General features: G+C 45.4%; 1 protein-coding gene across 3 annotated transcripts in view; it reads left to right on the forward strand.

Moving 5' to 3' along the window:
* Positions 1 to 203: 203 nt before the first annotated feature.
* Positions 204 to 20,403, forward strand: part of CDC7 (cell division cycle 7) — a 64,207-nt gene continuing 44,007 nt past the window's right edge. For 2 of the 3 annotated variants that reach the window (XM_044301280.1, XM_044301281.1), the window contains exons 1-2: positions 204 to 315; positions 10,351 to 10,425. In XM_044301280.1, coding sequence (XP_044157215.1) covers positions 294 to 315; positions 10,351 to 10,425 — 97 coding nt within the window. In that variant the 5' untranslated portion in view covers positions 204 to 293. The remainder of the gene's footprint in view (positions 316 to 10,350; positions 10,426 to 20,403) is intronic. The other variant, XM_044301282.1, reaches the window with a different exon arrangement.

Below are 20,403 nucleotides of genomic sequence, written 5' to 3' on the forward strand. Positions count from 1 at the left end.
GGCTCCGCGTCCAAAAACTACCTCAAACTCAAAACCTCCACACAGGACGCTTCTCACAACTGGCCCTGCCCGCTCATGGCAACTGTCCAATCACGTACAGAGGGAATGTTCGACCGCTGATGGCTATTGGACCAAAGAAAATCCACTCAAAGTATACGTCCAATCAAGAGAAGGATTCCGAAGAACGACCCGCCCCTCCTCGGAAGGCGGGATGTTTCTTTGCCCTGTGGTCGGTGACGTCGTCTTTGGCGCCATTCTGCGTTTGTTTTAATTTCAGGGGGAAACCCGAGAAAATGGTCGGTGGCGATGTCACAGGTAAATGTAGTGTGTATATGACAGTGTGGGGGCGGGCGGCATAAGACGTGCAGTGAACGCTGTGGAGTTGCTGGGAGTTGTAGTTCGGGCAGTCAGAGCTATGCCGCAGGGTCTTATAGTGCCCTGTGGTCAGCGCTGACACTTCAACCTGCTCCGGCAGGAAAACGCAGGAATCCCGCCTGCCATTGCTAAGCCTCAGTTCACATTGTAGTTTCCCTTCGGATTTGATGCAGTGCACGATCTGTCATATGTATCAGTCCATGATGGGACTTTACAGGCTGCAGCTTCCCTTCAGGACCCTTTGGGACTATGCGTTCAACAGATGCTTGTCTTATTTGTATTAATGAGTTTTTCAGGTTTTTAAACATTTTTAACTATTAATAACAGTTTTAACAGGGAGCGTGCACTGCTATTAATAGTCTAAAATGTCCAAAAAGCTGCACAGATCCAGCGCAGGCGCCAGGAAGTAGTACCTGACAGCGAGGGCGCTGATTGGTGGCAGCGGTCACATGACTGTACGACACCACATCGCTGACAGCTTGTAAACAAAGGCTGCGCTGGATTGGCTGGGATTTTAGATAGTATATTCTAGTTGTGTTTTGTTTTTGTTTTTTAGTTATTTTAGAGCATTTTCTTCTGTTCCAGCATCATGAAGCAGTTTCAACCAGGGCGCTCTTGCCTATGTATGTGCAGCACAGTGATTGCTCAGGACCTGAGACAAATCCGATCCTGACCCTTTAAAGCAGTGATCCCCAACCTTTTTTGCACCAAAGGCCAGTTTCATGCGATACAATTTTCCCACGGGCCGGGCTTAGGGGTGGGTGGGGCTTAGGGTTTTTATTTTTTCTGTTACAGCGTTCACCACATAGGATTTTAAGTTTGGACTTTAAGGACATGACGATATGTAATATGTTTATTTGTTTATTGTTTGTTTTATATGTAAAATTGGGAAAGGGGGTGATTTATACTTAAAATGTTGGTGTGTTTTTCTTTTTAATAAAATGTTATTTATTTATTTTTTATTTTATTTTTATTTAATAACTTAGCCCCCTTAGGGGCTAGAACCTGGGATCTTTTCATCCCTTGTCCTATTCACCCTGATAGATCTCTATCAGGGTGAATAGGACTTTACACTCTCCCTGCTGCCCTGTGCATAGTGCACACAGCAGCAGGGAGCCGACTATGGCAGCCAGGGCTTCAGTAGCGTCCTGGCTGCCATGGTAACGGATCGGAGCCCCAGGATTACACTGCTGGGGCTGCAATTGGAAACTGCCACCAATGAGGAGGAGGGGAGAGGGGACCCTGTGGCCACTGCCCCCAATGATTTTAATACTGGGTGGGGAGGGGTGCACTGCGCCACCAATGATAATCTACCTTTTATACAGATACAGGAGTCGGGTGCAGTAGAATCACACAGCCGGCTCCCGACCTCTGACAGGGTGCTGCGATCAGCAGCAGTCAACCCCTCAGGTGCTGCACCCGCCTCCTGTATCTGTAAGAGGACCTTTTATGGGTCAATACTTTATTAACTAAGTAGCAGGACATGTAGAGCGGCGCCCAGGGATCTCCCTGCACTTACTATTATTCCTGGGTGCCGCTCCATTCGCCCGCTGTGCCCCCATTACTGTCTCCCGCGCTGTATGCTAATTACTAATATCGGAACACTAGGGAGGAGACATCAGCTTCTCTCCCTGGGCGTTCCTTCTCCCTGGCTGTAGCGCTGTCCAATCGCAGTGCGGAACGTCACAGCCAGGGAGAAGGAAAGTCAAGGGAGAGAAGCTGATGTCTCCTCCCTGTAGTAATTAGCATGCAGTGGAGGAGAATGTAACGGGGGCCACAGCGGGCGAATAATAGTAAGTGCAGGGAGATCCCTGGGCGCCGCTCAACATGTCCTGCTACTTAGTTAATAAAGAGCGGACCCACAAAAGGTCTTCTGTAGTGTTGAGTGAACTTGTGTTTCAAGTTCTGCGTCCAAAGTTCGGGTTATCGAAGAATCCTGTTATGGATTCCGCTACCACGGACCATAACGGAATTTGGAATCCATAACGGGATTCTTCGATAACCCGAACTTTGGACGCAGAACTTGAAACACAAGTTCACTCAACACTAGTCCTCTTGTTAATTATCATTGGTGGCACAGTGGCCACAGTCCCTCCCCTCCTCCGCCCACTCTCCTCGGTGGCAGTGGTTGGCTTGCATCACAGTTGGAAGGAAGGAACGCTGTACGGCTGCCCGCTGTGTGTGATGTGTGCATTGGGCGCGCATGTCCTTTAAAGGCATTAATTAATAGTACAAATACTAGGGAGGCAGGTCACAGTCGCGCCCTGCTTTTGGCTGCTACCCCCAACAGCGCGCTATGAACAGCACAAGCAGCGCACTAAATGTAGGCAGGCTATTATAGCTAAATGATAGATATACTATACTAGACTGTAGTATTCAGGTTACATTGCGGTGTTGGCACTTTGCGATAAATATGTGGGTTTTATGTTACAGTTTGGGCACTCGGTCTGTAAAAGGTTCGCCATCACTGCTATATAGATGGTGTGCCCAGGCTGCATGGTGCAGACACTTTTCTCTGACTTTATACCAACTATTGTCTGGCTGACTTAGAGATGGGGTTGTCGGGGGGTAATAATTCAATAAAGAATTATTATGGTCATAAAAATAATTAACCATAAAAATAAAAAAAATTGTCATAAATTCTTAAAATCATGACCTGGTAACTTGTAGACAACCTAAGGCCTCATCATGCACACGACCGTTTATTTTTAAGGTCTGCAAAAACGGGGTCCGTGATCCGTGTCTGTTTTTTCTTCCGTGGGTCTTCCTTGATTTTTGGAGGATCCACGGACATGAAAAATGAAAAAAAAAGTCAAGTTTGCCATTGAAATGATAGGAAAAAACGGACACGGATCACGGACGCGGATGACAATCTTGTGCGCATCCGTGATTTTTCACGGACCCCATGACTTGAATGGGTCCACAAGAGAAGCTGTTGTCTCCTCCCCATTGCTCCGATAGTAATTGGCATATAGAGCAGGAGAGGAGACCATATTGGGGCACAGCGGGGAACGGAGCGGCACCCAGGACTAATAGTAAGTGCTGGGACATCTCTAGGCTACACAGAGTGGCGCCCAAATACTTAGTCTGGACTCGTATAAAGAAGTATTTAACACATAATACAGGAGGCAGGTGCCGGCAGCAGAATCGCATTGCCGGCACCCTGCCCCTGACGGGGAGCTGCGATCGGCGGCAGTTAACCCCTCAGGTGCAGCACCTGAGGGGTTAACTGCCGCTGATCTGCCAGTACCCACCTCCTGTATTAAGGGGTAATTATCATAGGTGGCACAGTGCCCCCAACCCCAGTATTAAAATCATTGGTGGCAGTGGCCACAGGGTCCTCTCCCCTCCCCCTCATTGGTGGCAGTGGCAGCTTCTGATCGGAGCCCCAGCAGTGTAAGCCTGGGGCTCCGATCGGTTACCATGGCAGCCAGGACACTACTGAAGCCCTGACTGCCATGGTAACATCCCTGATGCTGTGTGCACAGAGCAGCAGGGACAGTGTAAGGTCCTATTCACCCTGATAGAGCTCTTTTAGGGTGAATAGGACAAGGGATGAAAGATCCCAGGTTCTAGCCCCTAAGAAGGGAAATAGTTATTAAATAAAAAGTAAAAAAAAACACCAAAATATTAAGTATAAATTACATATAAAATATATAAACAATAAATAAACATATCGCCACATCAGAAAAGTCCAAACTATTAAAATATTTAAAAAAAATCTATGTGGTGAACGCCGGAACAGAAAAAATAAATAAAAACTGTGCGATTCGCCATTGTTTTAAAATGCGGAATGCATGTGGCTTTTTTGGTTTATTTTTTTTGCGTGGTATCGAGTATCGCAATACTTTTTTATGGTATCGAAAACGAATCCAAAATTTGGTATCGCAACAACTCTACCCAATACGAGTATTGGGACTGCTTTGTCGGACTACACCGTTAGACCTGTAGGCACACTATTATAGGACACTTCAGAACTGTTTGCAATGTTGTAAATATCCATTAGAGAAATAAAGAAAAAAAAATAGGTTTAAAGCAGTGATGCTGGTGTTCTGCCACTTTTCTATACACGGAAGTGATGTAGCTGCACCGGAAGTCACGTGGACGCGTTGGAATCAGCTGGAGGAGGGGGTGTGCGCTCTGCGCAAGGGCATTCGGCTAAAGTATAGTAATCTGGCAGAACACCCCTGCATTTTCCCAGCCCTCCATTTCTTTACCATCCATCTCTTTCTTTACTATCAATGGCGACATAGAGTTAGTTTTAGCAAATGCCAAGCGCAGCGAGGCTGAGCCAGATGCGTGGCGAGCGAACAAATTAATGTACATTACGGGCTTGCGGCGTTCTGCCAGATTACTATACTTCAGATACCCTCTCCTCCAGCTGATTCCAATGGGTCCGTGAACCGTTGGCCGTGAAAAAATAGGACAGGTCAACGATACCATTTGAATGTCTCAACAGAAATCGAGACTCATCAGACCAGGCAACATTTTTCCTGTCTTCAACAGTCCAATTTTGGTGAGCTCGTGCAAATTGTAGCCTCTTTTTCCTATTTGTAGTGGAGATGAGTGGTACCCGGTGGGGTCTTCTGCTGTTGTAGCCCACCTTTCTTTCCCATTCTGACATTCAGTTTGGAGTTCAGGAGATTGTCTTGACCAGGACCACAATCCTACATGCATTGAAGCAACTGCCATGTGATTGGTTGACTAGATAATCGCATTAATAAGAAATAGAACAGGCGTTCCTAATAATTCTTTAGGTGTGTGTATATAATATACACAATTATTTAATGATTTGCTAGATTATGAGTCTTGATTCTTCTGCAGGTAGAATGAAGCCTCACAATATCCTAAGACTACATCTCAATATGGAGATGATCAATTAATTTAGTTATTTATTTATTCGCCAATCTAGATGGTATAATTTCACCCACACTATCAAATTAGTCTTAATAAAATGAAATATCATTTTTCTCTGTCTCTTACCAAGTCCTAGTAGGAATCTCACTTCTGCTCCTAGAAATGCTGGTGGTCCATCATAGCGCATCTCACCATGGCTTTCATCTTGATAGACCCCTCTAGAGAGCTTTAAACTTGTCTCCTCTCTTGTGTGTGGTTTATGATCACAAACTTATCAGTTAGACACACCTTCCTAGTTTGGAACTTTCCAATCATTGTCGGATGGGCGTGACCATTGATAAAAAAATGTGACATCGTAACCTTTCCCAGAATGCACTTTTGCTACTGTTGTAATGTCACCTACTGATACCTAGGTGGCACTGCTGTATAAACTATTTGCATCATAGTATAAAAGGTTAACTTATATAAGTCTGCATAAAATTTATTTTATACATTTGACATTAGAAGCTTTAATTCAAAGGCTATATGGATTAATTCTGACACTTGTAGCAATTAGAGACAGACCTCTAGGCGTCTCTCTGAATGTTTCTCACACTGTTGATTTATTCATCATAATTATATGAATGGCCTTGTTTTCTCACAGATATCGGTACCTCCTGTCATACCAAAGATGTAAATAATTGTTACAAAACACACATCTTCACAGACACTCTTTTAGAGACGAATATTCTCCTAATGAGAAATATATATAATATACTGGATACATGTCTTCATAACATATAACAATATAATATAAAGTTATATATATATATATATATATATATATATATATATATATATATATATATATATACCGTATTTTTCGCCGTATAAGACGCACTTTTTCTTCCCCCAAAATGGGGGAGAAATGCCCCTGCGTCTTATACGGCGAATGCAGTCAGTTTTACATCGCTGGCAGCGATGTAAAGCGAGCGGGGACTCTGGGAGGGACTGGGAGGAGGAGCTGGGGCCGGCAATAGCGGCGGGGCGGTGCAGTCACTGTACTAAAGGCCCGCCCCGCCGCTCCGGTGTACTAATAAAATATGGCATATTCAATGAATGGTTATTAAATATGCCCCTTTATGCTTAATAGTACCTTAAATCCTTAGCGCTTCAGTAGTATGCAGGCTGGGCGGGCGGCAGCGTAACTCCCTGATGTCACGTGCCTGCGCCGCCTACTTTATGAATGAAGCAGGCGGCGCAGGCAAGTGACGTCAGTGAGTGACGCGCCGCGCTGCCGGCATTGTACTGAAGCGCTTCGGATTTAAGGTACTTTTAGGAATAAAGAGGCATATTTAAAAACTATTAATTGAATAAGACATATGATATTAGTATACAGGAGCGGCGGGGGATCTGTGGATGGCACAGTTATGGGCTGGGAGGGTCTGTGAATGACACATGTATAACAGTGCCATCCACAGATCCCCCCCTGTAACAGTGCCAGCCACAGATCCCCCTGTAACAGTGAAAGCCACAGATCCCCCTGTAACAGTGAAAGCCACAGATCCCCCCATAACAGTGTCTGTCATCCACAGTTCCCCCCTAACAGTGTCCGTCATCCACAGTTCCCCCCTAACAGTGTCCGTCATCCACAGTTCCCCCCCATAACAGTGTCCGTCATCCACAGATTCCCCCCATAACAGTGTCCGTCATCCACAGATCCCCCCATAACAGTGTCCGTCATCTACAGATCCCCCCATAACAGTGTCCGTCATCCACAGATCCCCCCATAACAGTGTCCGTCATCCACAGATCCCCAGTAATAGTGCCATCCACAGACCACCTAGTTCCAAACCCACAGCACACCTTTTGGTTAAAAATATTTTTTTTCTTATTTTCCTCCCCAAAAACCTAGGTGCGTCTTATACGCCGGTGCGTCTTATACGGCGAAAAATACGGTATATATATATATATATATATATATATATATATATATATATATATATATATATCTATCTCCTACTGATTGTCTCATGCTAAGGACTAACTAAGGCTCATTAAATGAATACATACATATTATATATCTTGCTTCATTAATAAATACCTAATTGTATAGGTAATTATCACCAGCTGCATAGAGCTTATCTTTATCTCCCGTCATAAATTTATAAGTGGACAAGGAGGATTCTTCTCAGACTGGTACATTCATGAGAAGAATAACACTACTCAAGACATGCAAAATTGTAACTATAGTCGAGCATGGCTCTTAAAGGCAATGAACATCCATCTTGACTAGAATAAATTGGATATCAATGCGTTTACCTTTGAAAAGGCACAACAGGGTTTTGTTTTTTACTCCACAGCTGCACCAACATTTTGGCGCAAAATAATCCCTGTCCATTTTCCCATGAAGCCCTGCCCCTTGATGAGCAGGAAAAAAACTGTAGAAACCCTGTGCCCGTTTGCACCACTTATTAGATATTTTTGGCACAGATACATTAGTAAATCTGGGCCATTGTGCGGTTCAGTGCATTTCTATAAATGATTCGGTCATGGATCCCAGTTCTAGGCTTAGTGGCTATGTACTGGTTATTATTGCTTCATTGTATTTTATACCCAATGTTAGGGTTGTTGCGGGTATCGAAATTTCGATACCCAATCTAGACTTTTGTCCTGGTATCGATACGATACCGGGATTTCAATTTTTTTTTTTTCGATCCTGGGCTGCGCAGTCTAGTATCACAGAACATGAGCACGCTGCTCTCAGCGCGCTAATGTTCCCTCAGCAGCACTGGGGAGAAGGAAGCAGTGTCTTCCTCCCGCTGTGCTGCTGCTGCCACCAATGAACGGAGGAGGGGCGGGCGCACTGCGCCACCAATGATAGGGCTTTTCCTACACAAAGCGGCGCCCAGAGATGTCCAAGCACTTACCATTATTCCTGGGCGCCGCTCAGTTCGCCCGCAGTGCCCCATTACTGTCTCCTCTCCTGCTCCATATGCCAATTACTATTGGAGCAATGTGGAGGAGACAACAGCTTCTCTAGTGGCTGTTCCTTCTCTCTGCGCTGTGATTGGCCAGGGAAAAGGAACGCCCACTAGAGAAGCTGTTGTCTCCTCCCCATTGCTCCGATAGTAATTGGCGTATAGAGCAGGAGAGGAGACCATATTGGGGAACGGAGCGGCACCCAGGACTAAGGGCCGCTTCACACGAGCGGATGCCGTGCATGGCATCCGCTCCGTGAAAGAGTGCCAAGACCCGCTGCAGACTGCAGAGGCACGGAGCAGTAACATGACTGTTAATGCTCCGTGCCTCTCTGTGATCTCTTTACTACGAAATCACAGTGACAACTGTGATTTCGTAGTAAAGAGATCACAGAGAGGCACGGAGCATTAACAGTCATGTTACTGCTCCGTGCCTCTGCAGTCTGCAGCGGGTCTTGGCACTCTTTCACGGAGCGGATGCCACGCACGGCATCCGCTCGTGTGAAGCGGCCCTAATAGTAAGTGCTGGGACATCTCTGGGCGCCACTCTGTGTAGCCTAATACTTAGTCTGGACTCATATAAAGAAGTATTTAACACATAATACAGGAGGCAGGTGCCGGCAGCAGAATCGCATTGCCGGCACCCTGCCCCTGACGGGGAGCTGCGATCGGCGGCAGTTAACCCCTCAGGTGCAGCACCTGAGGGGTTAACTGCCGCTGATCTGCCAGTACCCACCTCCTGTATTAAGGGGTAATTATCATTGGTGGCACAGTGCCCCCACCCCCAGTATTAAAATCATTGGTGGCAGTGGCCACAGGGTCCTCTCCCCTCATTGGTGGCAGTGGCAGCTTCTGATCGGAGCCCCAGCAGTGTAAGCCTGGGGCTCCGATCGGTTACCATGGCAGCCAGGACACTACTGAAGCCCTGACTGCCATGGTAACATCCCTGATGCTGTGTGCACAGGGCAGCAGGGACAGTGTGAGGTCCTATTCACCCTGATAGAGCTCTTTTAGGGTGAATAGGACAGGGGATGAAAGATCCCAGGTTCTAGCCCCTAAGAAGGGAAATAGTTATTAAATAAAAAGTAAAAAAACCCCACCAAAATATTAAGTATAAATTACATATAAAATATATAAACAATAAATAAACATATCGCCACATCAGAAAAGTCCAAACTATTAAAATATTTAAAAAAAATTTATGCGGTGAACGCCGGAACAGAAAAAATAAATAAAAACTGTGCGATTCGCCATTGTTTTAAAATGCGGAATGCATGTGGCTTTTTTGGTTTATTTTTTTTGCGTGGTATCGAGTATCGCAATACTTTTTTATGGTATCGAAAACGAATCAAAAATTTGGTATCGCAACAACTCTACCCAATGCGAGTATTGGGACTGCTTTGTCGGACTACACCGTTAGACCTGTAGGCACACTATTATAGGACACTTCAGAACTGTTTGCAATGTTGTAAATATCCATTAGAGAAATAAAAAAAAAAAATAGGTTTAAAGCAGTGATGCCGGTGTTCTGCCACTTTTCTATACACGGAAGTGATGTAGCTGCACCGGAAGTCACGTGGACGCGTTGGAATCAGCCTGAGGAGGGGGTGTGCGCTCTGCGCAAGGGCATTCGGCTAAAGTATAGTAATCTGGCAGAACACCCCTGCATTTTCCCAGCCCTCCATTTCTTTACCATCCATCTTTCTTTACTATCAATGGCGGCATAGAGTTAGTTTTAGCAAATGCCAAGCGCAGCGAGGCTGAGCCAGATGCATGGCGAGCGAACAAATTAATGTACATTACGGGCTTGCGGCGTTCTGCCAGATTACTATACTTCAGCCAAATGCCCTTGCGCAGCGAGCACACCCCCTCCTCCAGCTGATTCCAACGCGTCCACGTGACTTCCGGTGCAGCTACATCACTTCCGGGTATAGAAAAGTGGCAGAACACCGGCAAGTATAGGATTTTATAATAATTATTTTTATTTTATTTTTCTTAGGACTTTTTTGCTTTTTTCTTTTCTTTTTTTATTTTTTTTATTTTTTTTTTTTTAACTCTGGTACAGTCTCTTAACTTTTATTACAGACAAGCTCTTTAAATAAATCTTAAAATAATTTGACGCAATCCTCTTCAGTAACCTTACTTGTTATACTTGCAGGAGAAATTGAGAAACTCTATGCAGCCGTTCCACAAATCCGAAGTATCTTCTATGTTATGGGGAAAATCGGAGAGGGTAAGTGTAGATATGTATATGTAGTTGGTGTGTTTAAAGGGGGTTGTCCGGCATAGAAACCCAACCTAATGCATGAAACCTGTGCCCAGTTTAAAAAATACAAACCTGACCAGTCTGCAGTCCCGTCATTCCCATGCTACTGGTGAAGTGCTGCTGTAGAACACATAAATGCCGAAGCCAGTGATTGGTCGCGTCAGTCATAATCTACTTTTGCTCCAGAGTCAACCAAAAGAAGGCAGGATTTTTTTCTTTAAGTTGGGCACAGTTTCTGAGGATTGGGTTAGTCCAGGGTTTCTCAACTCCAGTCCTCGGGTCCCACCTGCCGGTCAGGATTTCAGAATATCCCACAGAATGAACACCTGAGGTAAGTCCTGATGGATGGACACTAATTATATCCCCTGCTCATTACTAAGGAAATCCTGAAAACATGGCCGGTACGTGGGCCCTGAGGACTGGAGTTGAGAAACTCTGGGTTAGTCATCTCCTAGGCCAGACAATAGGGGTATTCCGAGATTAAACTATTATATCCTCTTCCCCCCCACCCCTCCATTGTTAGGTACTGCAAGTTTATAATTGACATTTATTAAAAGTTTTGTACAGGGCTTGAGATTCCCTGCCTGGTCACATGGTACACTCTCTTCACTTCCTCCTTGCTCCCAGAACACATGCGTTCATTGTGCACATGTTCTGGGCTTCTGATTCCCACCCACAATGAACATGTCAGTCAGCAGTGAGACACTTTCATGCCCTACCCCCTGCCTCCCTTCATCTCTGCTCCTAGTGCCGTTCAGCAGTGTTTCAGCCCTGCCCCCTCCAGCAAGGCAGACGAGCCTGCAGTGAGCATCTGTTGCTGTCTGACTGCACAGATATGGCTGGCTTACCTCAGGAGAGTTAAGAGCTTTTATCTCTGACAGTGCCTGCTTGTGGTGCAGGCACTCGGATAAAGGAGGAAAAGGGAGGTAATGATCCAATTAGGGGGGGGGGGGGGTTGCTTTAGATGCTGCTATCTCGTGAACGGTGGCAGATACAAACGTGCAACTGGTCTTGTTTGAAAGCTGACATTCCATGCTTTTATACAATGACAGCATTTGTCCAAGCAACAGAAGAGATATCACTGTTGGCGTTAGGCATAATCGCGGGTAAAATCTGCCTTAACTTTCACTTCCAGCTGCATTCACAGCATCCCGACTACTATTAGTGATATCTTCCTCTGTGCTGAACATATTGCTGTCATTCTGGTGTTGTCTGAGAGCTTTCAAACAATCCAAAGCCCATATCTCTAGCTGAGAGATATGAGTAGTTAAAGCAGCCGGGAGGAGAATGAGGGAGCAGCTGCAGAGCCACAAAAATCTGTAAAAAAATAAATAAAAAAAATATATATATTTTTACCACACAGGGAACACTATAAAAAATCCCATAAATTTTTTTAAAATTGCTGTTTCTTTCCCCCTAAAAATCAAATAAGTTATTTAATACACAATATATACCCCAAATGGTTCCTAAAAAGCCAACAACTAATCCAGCAAAAATAAAAAATACATTTAAAGAGAGCACTTGACTGCTAGAACACAAAGGGGGAAAATGTTATTGGTCCTTAAGGCTACAATTAATGTCACTAAGGGGTTAAAAATGCAATAGTGTCCCCTGAGTTGTGCACCAACAAGATTTACTGCAGACACATTAAAAATCTACAATAAAAAAGTGACATTTTTGGGAGTTTTTTTCCAATTTTAACGTGACTATTAGGAGGTTGAGTCAGTCTTTCATATCTTAGTCGGAGGTGCTATCCAAGTCGTTTCTAGCCTGAATGGGAGTTTTCCCCCTCACCTATGACAGCACCCATGGAGAGACCGCCTCCTACTCCTCAAGACAGGAAACAGGAACCAGAAACCGCTTTAAAAGAGGGACCACCCTCTCCACCTCCAGTTCTGTTTCCAGTCCTAAGGGGACAGGAGGGAATTTGGAAACTGTCAGGATACCAGGAGCTGTGGGCGCCCCGGCTGTTTTATGTGTATATGATGGGCTTACCTGTGGGTTAGGAGCCGCTGCTAAGTCTGGGCCTCTTTCTCCCTCCCGCCCGCTCCGCTCCTTCTCGGCCTAGGGGGTGCTTTTTTTTTTTTTCTTCCTGGGTGTCTGCGGCTGTGTCGCATGTCCGGCTGTCAGCGCCTCGTCTATTACCAGGGGGAGCGTCGTGCGCAGGACCGCCGCGCCCTGGGCAGTGACGTACTTTCGGTGCGACAGTAGAGGGAAGCACAGCTGTAAGCTGGAAATAGGAGCCGATGTGCGCGCGCCTGGCTGAGAAAAGCTCAGCCAGCTCACCGCCTCACTGGTGAAGCGGGCAGTTCCTCCATTGAGAAGATTCAGGTCTGAACATGGAGCAGTCTCAGCGCGCAGAAGCCACTGAAACCACCAATGATACGCCGGTACCGTAATATTGCTGATTACTCATGGGGGTCATCTTCTGTGTCTAAGGAGTCTAGAAAGGTCTCCAGATCCAAAGACAAGGGTTGTGCTATATGTAAAAAGAAGCTACCCTCTGCTTGGGCAAAGCCCCTTTGCCAAGCTTGTGTGAGCAAGGTAATGGAGGAGGAAGCTCCGTCTCTGGGCAGCATCAAGCAGATAATCTGCTAAAAAGCCGCCCTAGTACCTCTGCAGCTGCATCAAATCCCCCACTCTAGCGACAGTGATGTGCTTTCTGGATTGGAAGAAGAGGGAGAACGTCTTTCATCAAATTTACTCCTCTGATGACGAAGCTGGGAAGCCGCTTTTTTATACAGAGAACATTACTTCCCTAGTAAAAGTAGTAAGAGCTACTATGGGGTTAGATGACCAAAAGCCGCCACAGTCTGTTCAGGACTCTGTTTGAAAGAAAAGTATTCGATGTACATAAAAATATTCAGGCTGTTATTGATAAAGAATGGAAAAAGCCTGATAGGAAGTTTTTTTTTTTTTTACCCTCCTCTGTTAAGCATAAATACACCTTGGATGAGGAAGTGACTACCAGCGGGGATCTGACGCCTGGGACCCCCGCCGATCAGCTGTTTGAGAAGGCAGTGGTGCTCCAGCAGCACCGCGGCCTTTTAACTTTTTACCGCTGGCCCAGTGACGTCACGACTAGTATCAACTGGGTGGGGCTAAGCTCCATTCAAGTGAACAGAGTTTAGCCGCGCCCAGGCCAGTTGATACTACTTGTGACAACACTGGGCCTGCGGTAAACAGTGAGGTCGTGGCGCTGCTGGAGCGTCGCTGCCTTCTCAAACAGCTGATCGGCAGGGGTCCCGGGTGTCAGAGCCCCGCCGATCAGATGCTGATCTATCCAGAGGATAGATCATCAGTTAAAAAGAACTGTAGAACCCCTTTAAAGAAAAATTGGGAAGCCTCAGCGGTGGCCTTTAAACCGTCTATTGCCGCTACATCGGTAGCTAGATACCTTAAGGCATGGATGAAGGAGTTGGAGGATCACATTAAAGTGGGTACCCCTGGAGAGCAGCAGTTATCATCTTTTCCTACTTTTTTTTTTTATAAACAAAAAAGTGGGAGACTGAATCCCTTGAATCGTCCCTCCGCCTTATGTGTCTAATTTTGGAGGAAGAGAAAGCTTTCTTTGAAAAAAGTACTGTCGTTCTTTAGAAGCAAATCAAGGCTGTAAAGAAGTTTTGCACGTAAAGAACAAACACTTGAACAGGCAGGTCAGAAATACACTGCACAGTTAAAGAAAAAAAGCATTTACAATATTTGAGAGACATAGCCTATTTCAGGGAGGGACGACTCTTTGATTATAAAACTAAATCAGCGAGAGGACTTGAGGTAGAAACAGAGCCTTCATCATCTGAAGGTGAAACAGATAGTGAACCCAAACGTAATACGAAACACCCTAAACCAGGTACGCTCAACCTGCGGCCCTCCAGCTGTTGTAACACTACATCTCCCACAATGCCCTGCTGTAGGCTGATAGCTGTAAGCTGTCCAGGCATGTTGGGAGTTGTAGTTTTGCAACAGCTGGAGGGCCGCAGGTTGAGCATGCCTGCCCTAAACCATTCTCCAGAGGCCATCAGAATAGGGGGAACTCATGGAGAGGTAGAGGAGGATCTTCAAGGGGGGATTGTTTAGGTCAGGGAGTCCCCATTTCAGCTTATCTATTGAGAGAGAAAAGAAGGATCCCTAAGACTGTGCCCAATAGCACCGTCACCAACTGTGGTGTTGTCTGATGAATTACAAGTAATTAATCTATCTGACAGGGCACTTACGGAAGCAGAAACTGGCATCCTCAAAAAGGGCCTTTCGATTGTCCCTACCCATGCCTTTGATTTATTTCGCTGGGTGAAAGACCTCCATCTCTTTGAGAAAATTAAAGTGGAAAAAAATCTTTCATGAGTCAAGATAAACATCAATGTGCAACTTGGTATCGATATCACTGATATGTCAGACATGAGGAATTAAGTTGATCTTTTATGTGAAAATGAAAGAATCCCAGGCGAGGTACCTTTCACGTCCATCAAGAATCATTCTCAATTGAACCCCATATTGGTGATATTACCCCAATGGATATTTTTTTGAAATTGGTTATTAATGAATTATCACAGTTGGAGGGGTTACATACTAAGAACAATGTCACAAAAGATGAACTAGAGGGCTTGTTGTCACTTAAGAAAGATACATCTCTAGTGATCTAAGCGGCTGATGAAGGGGGCAATTTTGTGGTGTTGGGACATGAGCAATATCTCAAAATGTACATGGATATCGTGATAGATAAGAGTTGCTATGATGTATTGCCAGCAAATCCCACTGAGCTGAAAAACCTCCTTCTTATCCCAGCCTTGGCAGCTAACCTCATAGATAATGCCGAGTATCAGGCCCTTTTGCCTAGGTATCCACATTTGGCCTGCTTCTACAGTTTGCCCAAAGTACATAAGGGCTTACATCCTCTTAAGGGCAGGCCTATTGTTTCTGGTACCAATAGTCTGACACGGCAGATCAACGCTATACTTAGACTTTTCGTCCTTACCTTGCCCTCATTTGTGAGGGACTCTATGGAGATAGGCAAATTGGACGGCGTCCCCATCGAAGGCAATACTTTGCTTGCCAGTCTTGACGTGGAGGCCCTTTGTAGCTCCATCCCTCATGAGGGTGGCATAAAGGCGAACAGTTACTTCTTACAGCAATGAGGAACAGAATTTTCCCCTCATAACGAATTTGTTATTAACCTCTTGAGGTTCATTCTGTACCACAATGTTTTTCTATTTATTCGCCGCTTCTACCACCAGATCAGGGGCGTGGCCATGGGGAGTACATGCGCGCCATCCTATGCCAATTTGTACCTGGACTGGTGGGAGAAAGAAGTAGTTTTTTTAGATGAACTTGTGGTCTGGTCCTCCCACATCTTGATGTGGCTAAGGTACATCGATCTGCTTATTTTTTTTTTTTTTTTTTTTTTACAGGGACAGCGGAGGAATTTGGCGAGTTTGTTAAGGCCTTTAATACCAACCAATTTGGGCTTTTTTTTTTTTTCACTTTTGAGAACAACCCCTCTCAAATTACCTTTCTCTATTTTAAATATCATGAGGTCTGAGGATGGAAAAATTCATACCAGTCTGTTTCGTAAAAACACGACAACCAATAGCTTGTTGCATTGGGATAGCTGCCACCCTCTTCCTCTAAGAGAGGAATACCGAAGGGGCAGTATCTTTGGGTTCGCCATAACTGTTTTTCCATCTCCAGACTTTCAAGTAAAAGCGAGAGATCTTCAGAAGAGGTTTTTGAGACTAGGTTACCCCCAAAAAAATTCTTGCATCAGCCTATCAACTGCTTAACCCTAGAAACAGATTAATACGTTCCTCATCCTCTTGTCTAATTGCAACTTTTGACGCAGCCAATGGGCCGGTCCACAATATTTTACGCAAATGCTGGAGAGTTTTAAAAATGGACACTGATGTTACACATTTTGTGAGTGATCGCCCAGCCATAACTTACTGTAGGGGGCGCAATTTCAAAGATAGACTAGTTCATCGTTTCTTTGAAACCCTGCGTCCAGAAACTTGGCTGACTAATCCCTTGCTAGGCACTTTTTGCTGCAGCGGCTGTGTGGCATGTGATTCCGTTAAACCAGGGTGCTCTTTTATGAGCACGACTACCTCCAAGTCGTATAATAGCAGATGCTTTGTTAACTGCAGATCCTCCAGCCTCGTGTACTTGGCCTCTTGTATTTGTGGTTTACAATATGTCGGGAAAACGATCCGTGAATTGGTGAACATCTGAACGACATTAGGAAAATGCGGACACTCCTATCGCACGGCACATTAACCACTTCAATCCCCCTAGCTGAAACACCCTTAATGACCAGGCCACTTTTTACACTTCTGCACTACACTACTTTCACCGTTTATTGCTCGGTCATGCAACTTACCACCTAAATGAATTTTACCTCCTTTTCTTCTCACTAATAGAGCTTTCATTTGGTGGTATTTCATTGCTGCTGACATTTTTAGTTTTTTTGTTATTAATCGAAATTTAACGATTTTTTTTTTGCAAAAAAATTACATCTTTCAGTTGTAAAATTTTGCAAAAGAAACGACATCCATATATAAATGTTTCGCTAAATTTATTGTTCTACATGTCTTTGATTAAAAAAAAATGTTTGGGTAAAAAAAAAAAAATGGTTTGGGTACAAGTTATAGCGTTTACAAACTGTGGTACAAAAATGTGAATTTCCGCTTTTTGATGCAGCTCTGACTTTCTGAGCACCTTTCATGTTTCCTGAGGTTCTACAATGCCCAGACAGTACAAACACCCCACAAATGACCCCATTTCGGAAAGTAGACACCCTAAGGTATTCACTGATGGGCATAGTGAGTTCATAGAACTTTTTATTTTTTGTCACAAGTTAGCGGAAAACGATGATTGATTTTTTATTTTATTTTTTTCTTACAAAGTCTCATATTCCACTAACTTGTGACAAAAAATAAAAACTTCCATGAACTCACTATGCCCATCACGAAATACCTTGGGGTGTCTTCTTTCCAAAATGGGGTCACTTGTGGGGTAGTTATACTGCCCTGGCATTTTAGGGGCCCAAATGCGTGCAAAGTAGTTTGAAATCAAAATCTGTAAAAAATGACCGGTGAAATCCAAAAGGTGCTCTTTGAAATATGTGCCCCTTTGCCCACCTAGGCTGCAAAAAAAGTGTCACACATCTGGTATCGCTGTACTCAGGAGAAGTTGGGCAATGTGTTTTGGGGTGTCATTTTACGTATACCCATGCTGGGTGAGAGAAATATCTTGGCAAAAGACAACTTTTCCCTTTTTTTTTTTTTTTTTATACAAAGTTGGCATTTGACCAAGATATTTATCTAACCCAGCATGGGTATATGTAAAATGACACCCCAAAACACATTGCCCAACTTCTCCTGAGTACGACAATACCAGATGTGTGACACTTTTTTGCAGCCTAGGTGGGCAAAGGGGCACACATTCCAAAGAGCACCTTTAGGATTTCACCGGCCATTTTTTTCCGATTTTGATTTCAAACTACTTCGCACACATTAGGGCCCCTAAATTGCCAGGGCAGTATAACTACCCCACAAGTGACCCCATTTTGGAAAGAAGACACCCCAAGGTATTCCGTGAGGGGCATGGCGAGTTCCTAGAATTTTTTGTCACAAGTTAGTGGAATATGAGACTTTGTTAGAAAAAAAAATCATAATTTTCCGCTAACTTGTGACAAAAAATTAAAAATTCTAGGAGCTCGCCATGCCCCTCACGGAATACCTTGGGCTGTCTTCTTTCCAAAATGGGGTCACTTGTGGGATGGGGTAGTTATACTGCCCTGGCATTCTAGGGGCCCTAATGTGTGGTAAGTAGTTTGAAATCAAAATGTGTAAAAAAATGACCTGTGAAATCCTAAATTTGCTCTTTGGAATGTGTGCCCCTTTGCCCACCTAGGCGGCAAAAAAGTGTCACACATCTGGTATCGCCGTACTCAGGAGAAGTTGGGGAATGTGTTTTGGGGTGTCATTTTACATATACCCATGCTGGGTGAGAGAAATATACGCATTATACTCACGTGCGCTGTGGCCGCCGGTCGCTCCTTCTTCTTCTGTGCGGCGGATTGCTAATGCTTACAGCATTAGCAATGCGCCGCACAGACCTATGAGAAGGAGCGACCGCCGGCCACAGCGCACGTGAGTATAATGCGCTGCTCTCTGCTCACTAACATACCATGGCAGCCAGGACTTCAGTAGCGTCCTGGCTGCCATGGTAACCGATCGGAACCCCAGCATTACACTGCTGGGGCTCCAATCGGAACGGACACTGCCACCAATGATGGGGGGGGAGGAGGGGGACCCTGTGGGATATGGCCGGCACATTCATTGGTAGCGCAGTGGCCACAGTCCCTCCTCCTTCTCCTACTCTGTCCCCATTGGTCTTCAGCGGCAGCCGCGCACAGTGGGGAGGGAGAGACTCCCTCCTCCTCCCTCAGCTGTGCCGGCCGGCTCAGTCCTGCCTCTCTGGCCTCCGGAGGACACGGAAGCGGTGAGTGAGACGCTTAATTTCACTCCCGCTCCGTGATCACGTGATGTAAACGATTCCTCGATGCAGGGAAACTGCATCGATGAATTTTTTGACTCGATGTAATCGAGTTATTCGAATAATCGTTTCAGCCCTAGTATAAACGTAATTGAATTAGTCAGTCCATTGGATGTCCCCCATGTTCCAGAATTAGGGGGGGGAGGGAATGAACACGTGTATATGTAACAATGGTTATAGGTGTTAATATATCATTATATGGTGGAATTAGTTCCATATAAAGGTGGCAGTAGATACTGCAGTACTTTACCGGTCCTGGAGCCTTTTGTATGGCATCTTGTAGTATGCGGGCTGTATTCGGTAGGACCTTCCGTAGGTCCGGTGATGGCGTGTCACGTGTTGGCACGCATTGCGTGTTGTCCCATGTGATCGGGCTGAGTCACATGATATCTGTTGCCTTAGTTATGTCCGGACGCAACTTGAGAAGCTTGCAGTTTTGGGAGAGCCGAAAGCCCGGCGTACGTTTCGCAAAGTGCGCTTTCTTAGGCTACTTTCACACTAGCGTTCGTCGGTCCGCTCGTGAGCTCCGTTTGAAGGAGCTCACGAGCGGACCCGAACGCAGCCGTCCAGCCCTGATGCAGTCTGAATGGAGCGGATCCGCTCAGACTGCATCAGTCTGGCGGCGTTCAGCCTCCGCTCCGCTCGCCTCCGCACGGACAGGCGGACAGCTGAACGCTGCTTGCAGCGTTCGGGTGTCCGCCTGGCCGTGCGGAGGCGTGCGGATCCGTCCAGACTTACAATGTAAGTCAATGGGGACGGATCCGTTTGAAGATGCCACAATATGGCTCAATCTTCAGGCGGATCCGTCCCCCATTGACTTTACATTGAAAGTCTGGACGGATCCGTACGAGGCTATTTTCACACTTAGCTGTTATATGCTAAAAATAATGCAGACGGATCCGTTCTGAACGGAGCCTCCGTCTGCATTATTATGATCGGATCCGTTCAGAACGGATCCGATCGAACGCTAGTGTGAAAGTAGCCTTAGCTCAGTCCTGGGGACGGGGTCTTCTTTATGCCTTTTCCCCTCTGAAGCTGTTGCCAAAAGTCCTCAAAAAGATCATGGAGGATTGTGCTACAGTTATAGTGATAGCCCCCTTTTGGCCAAGGAGGGTGTGGTTTTCAGAGCTCCGCAGAATGTCAAATGCCACCCCCTGGTTTCTTCCAGTTTTCCTGGGACTTCTAGCTCAGGGACCAATCCTTCACTCAGAAGTGGAGAGTCTTCATCTGACTGCCTGGCTATTGAGAGGGAAACTTTAAAAAGAAGGGGCCTCTCTGATGACGTTATCACTAGTCTGTTGGCGAGTTGTAGGAAGGTCACTTCCGAGATTTATTTGAGAATTTGGAGGGCTTTCTGCAGATTTGCCAATAGACCATTGGTTGGTTGTTCTAGAG

This window comes from Bufo gargarizans, chromosome 7, assembly GCF_014858855.1.
Source record: "Bufo gargarizans isolate SCDJY-AF-19 chromosome 7, ASM1485885v1, whole genome shotgun sequence".
In the NCBI taxonomy this organism is placed as follows: Eukaryota; Metazoa; Chordata; class Amphibia; order Anura; family Bufonidae; genus Bufo; species Bufo gargarizans.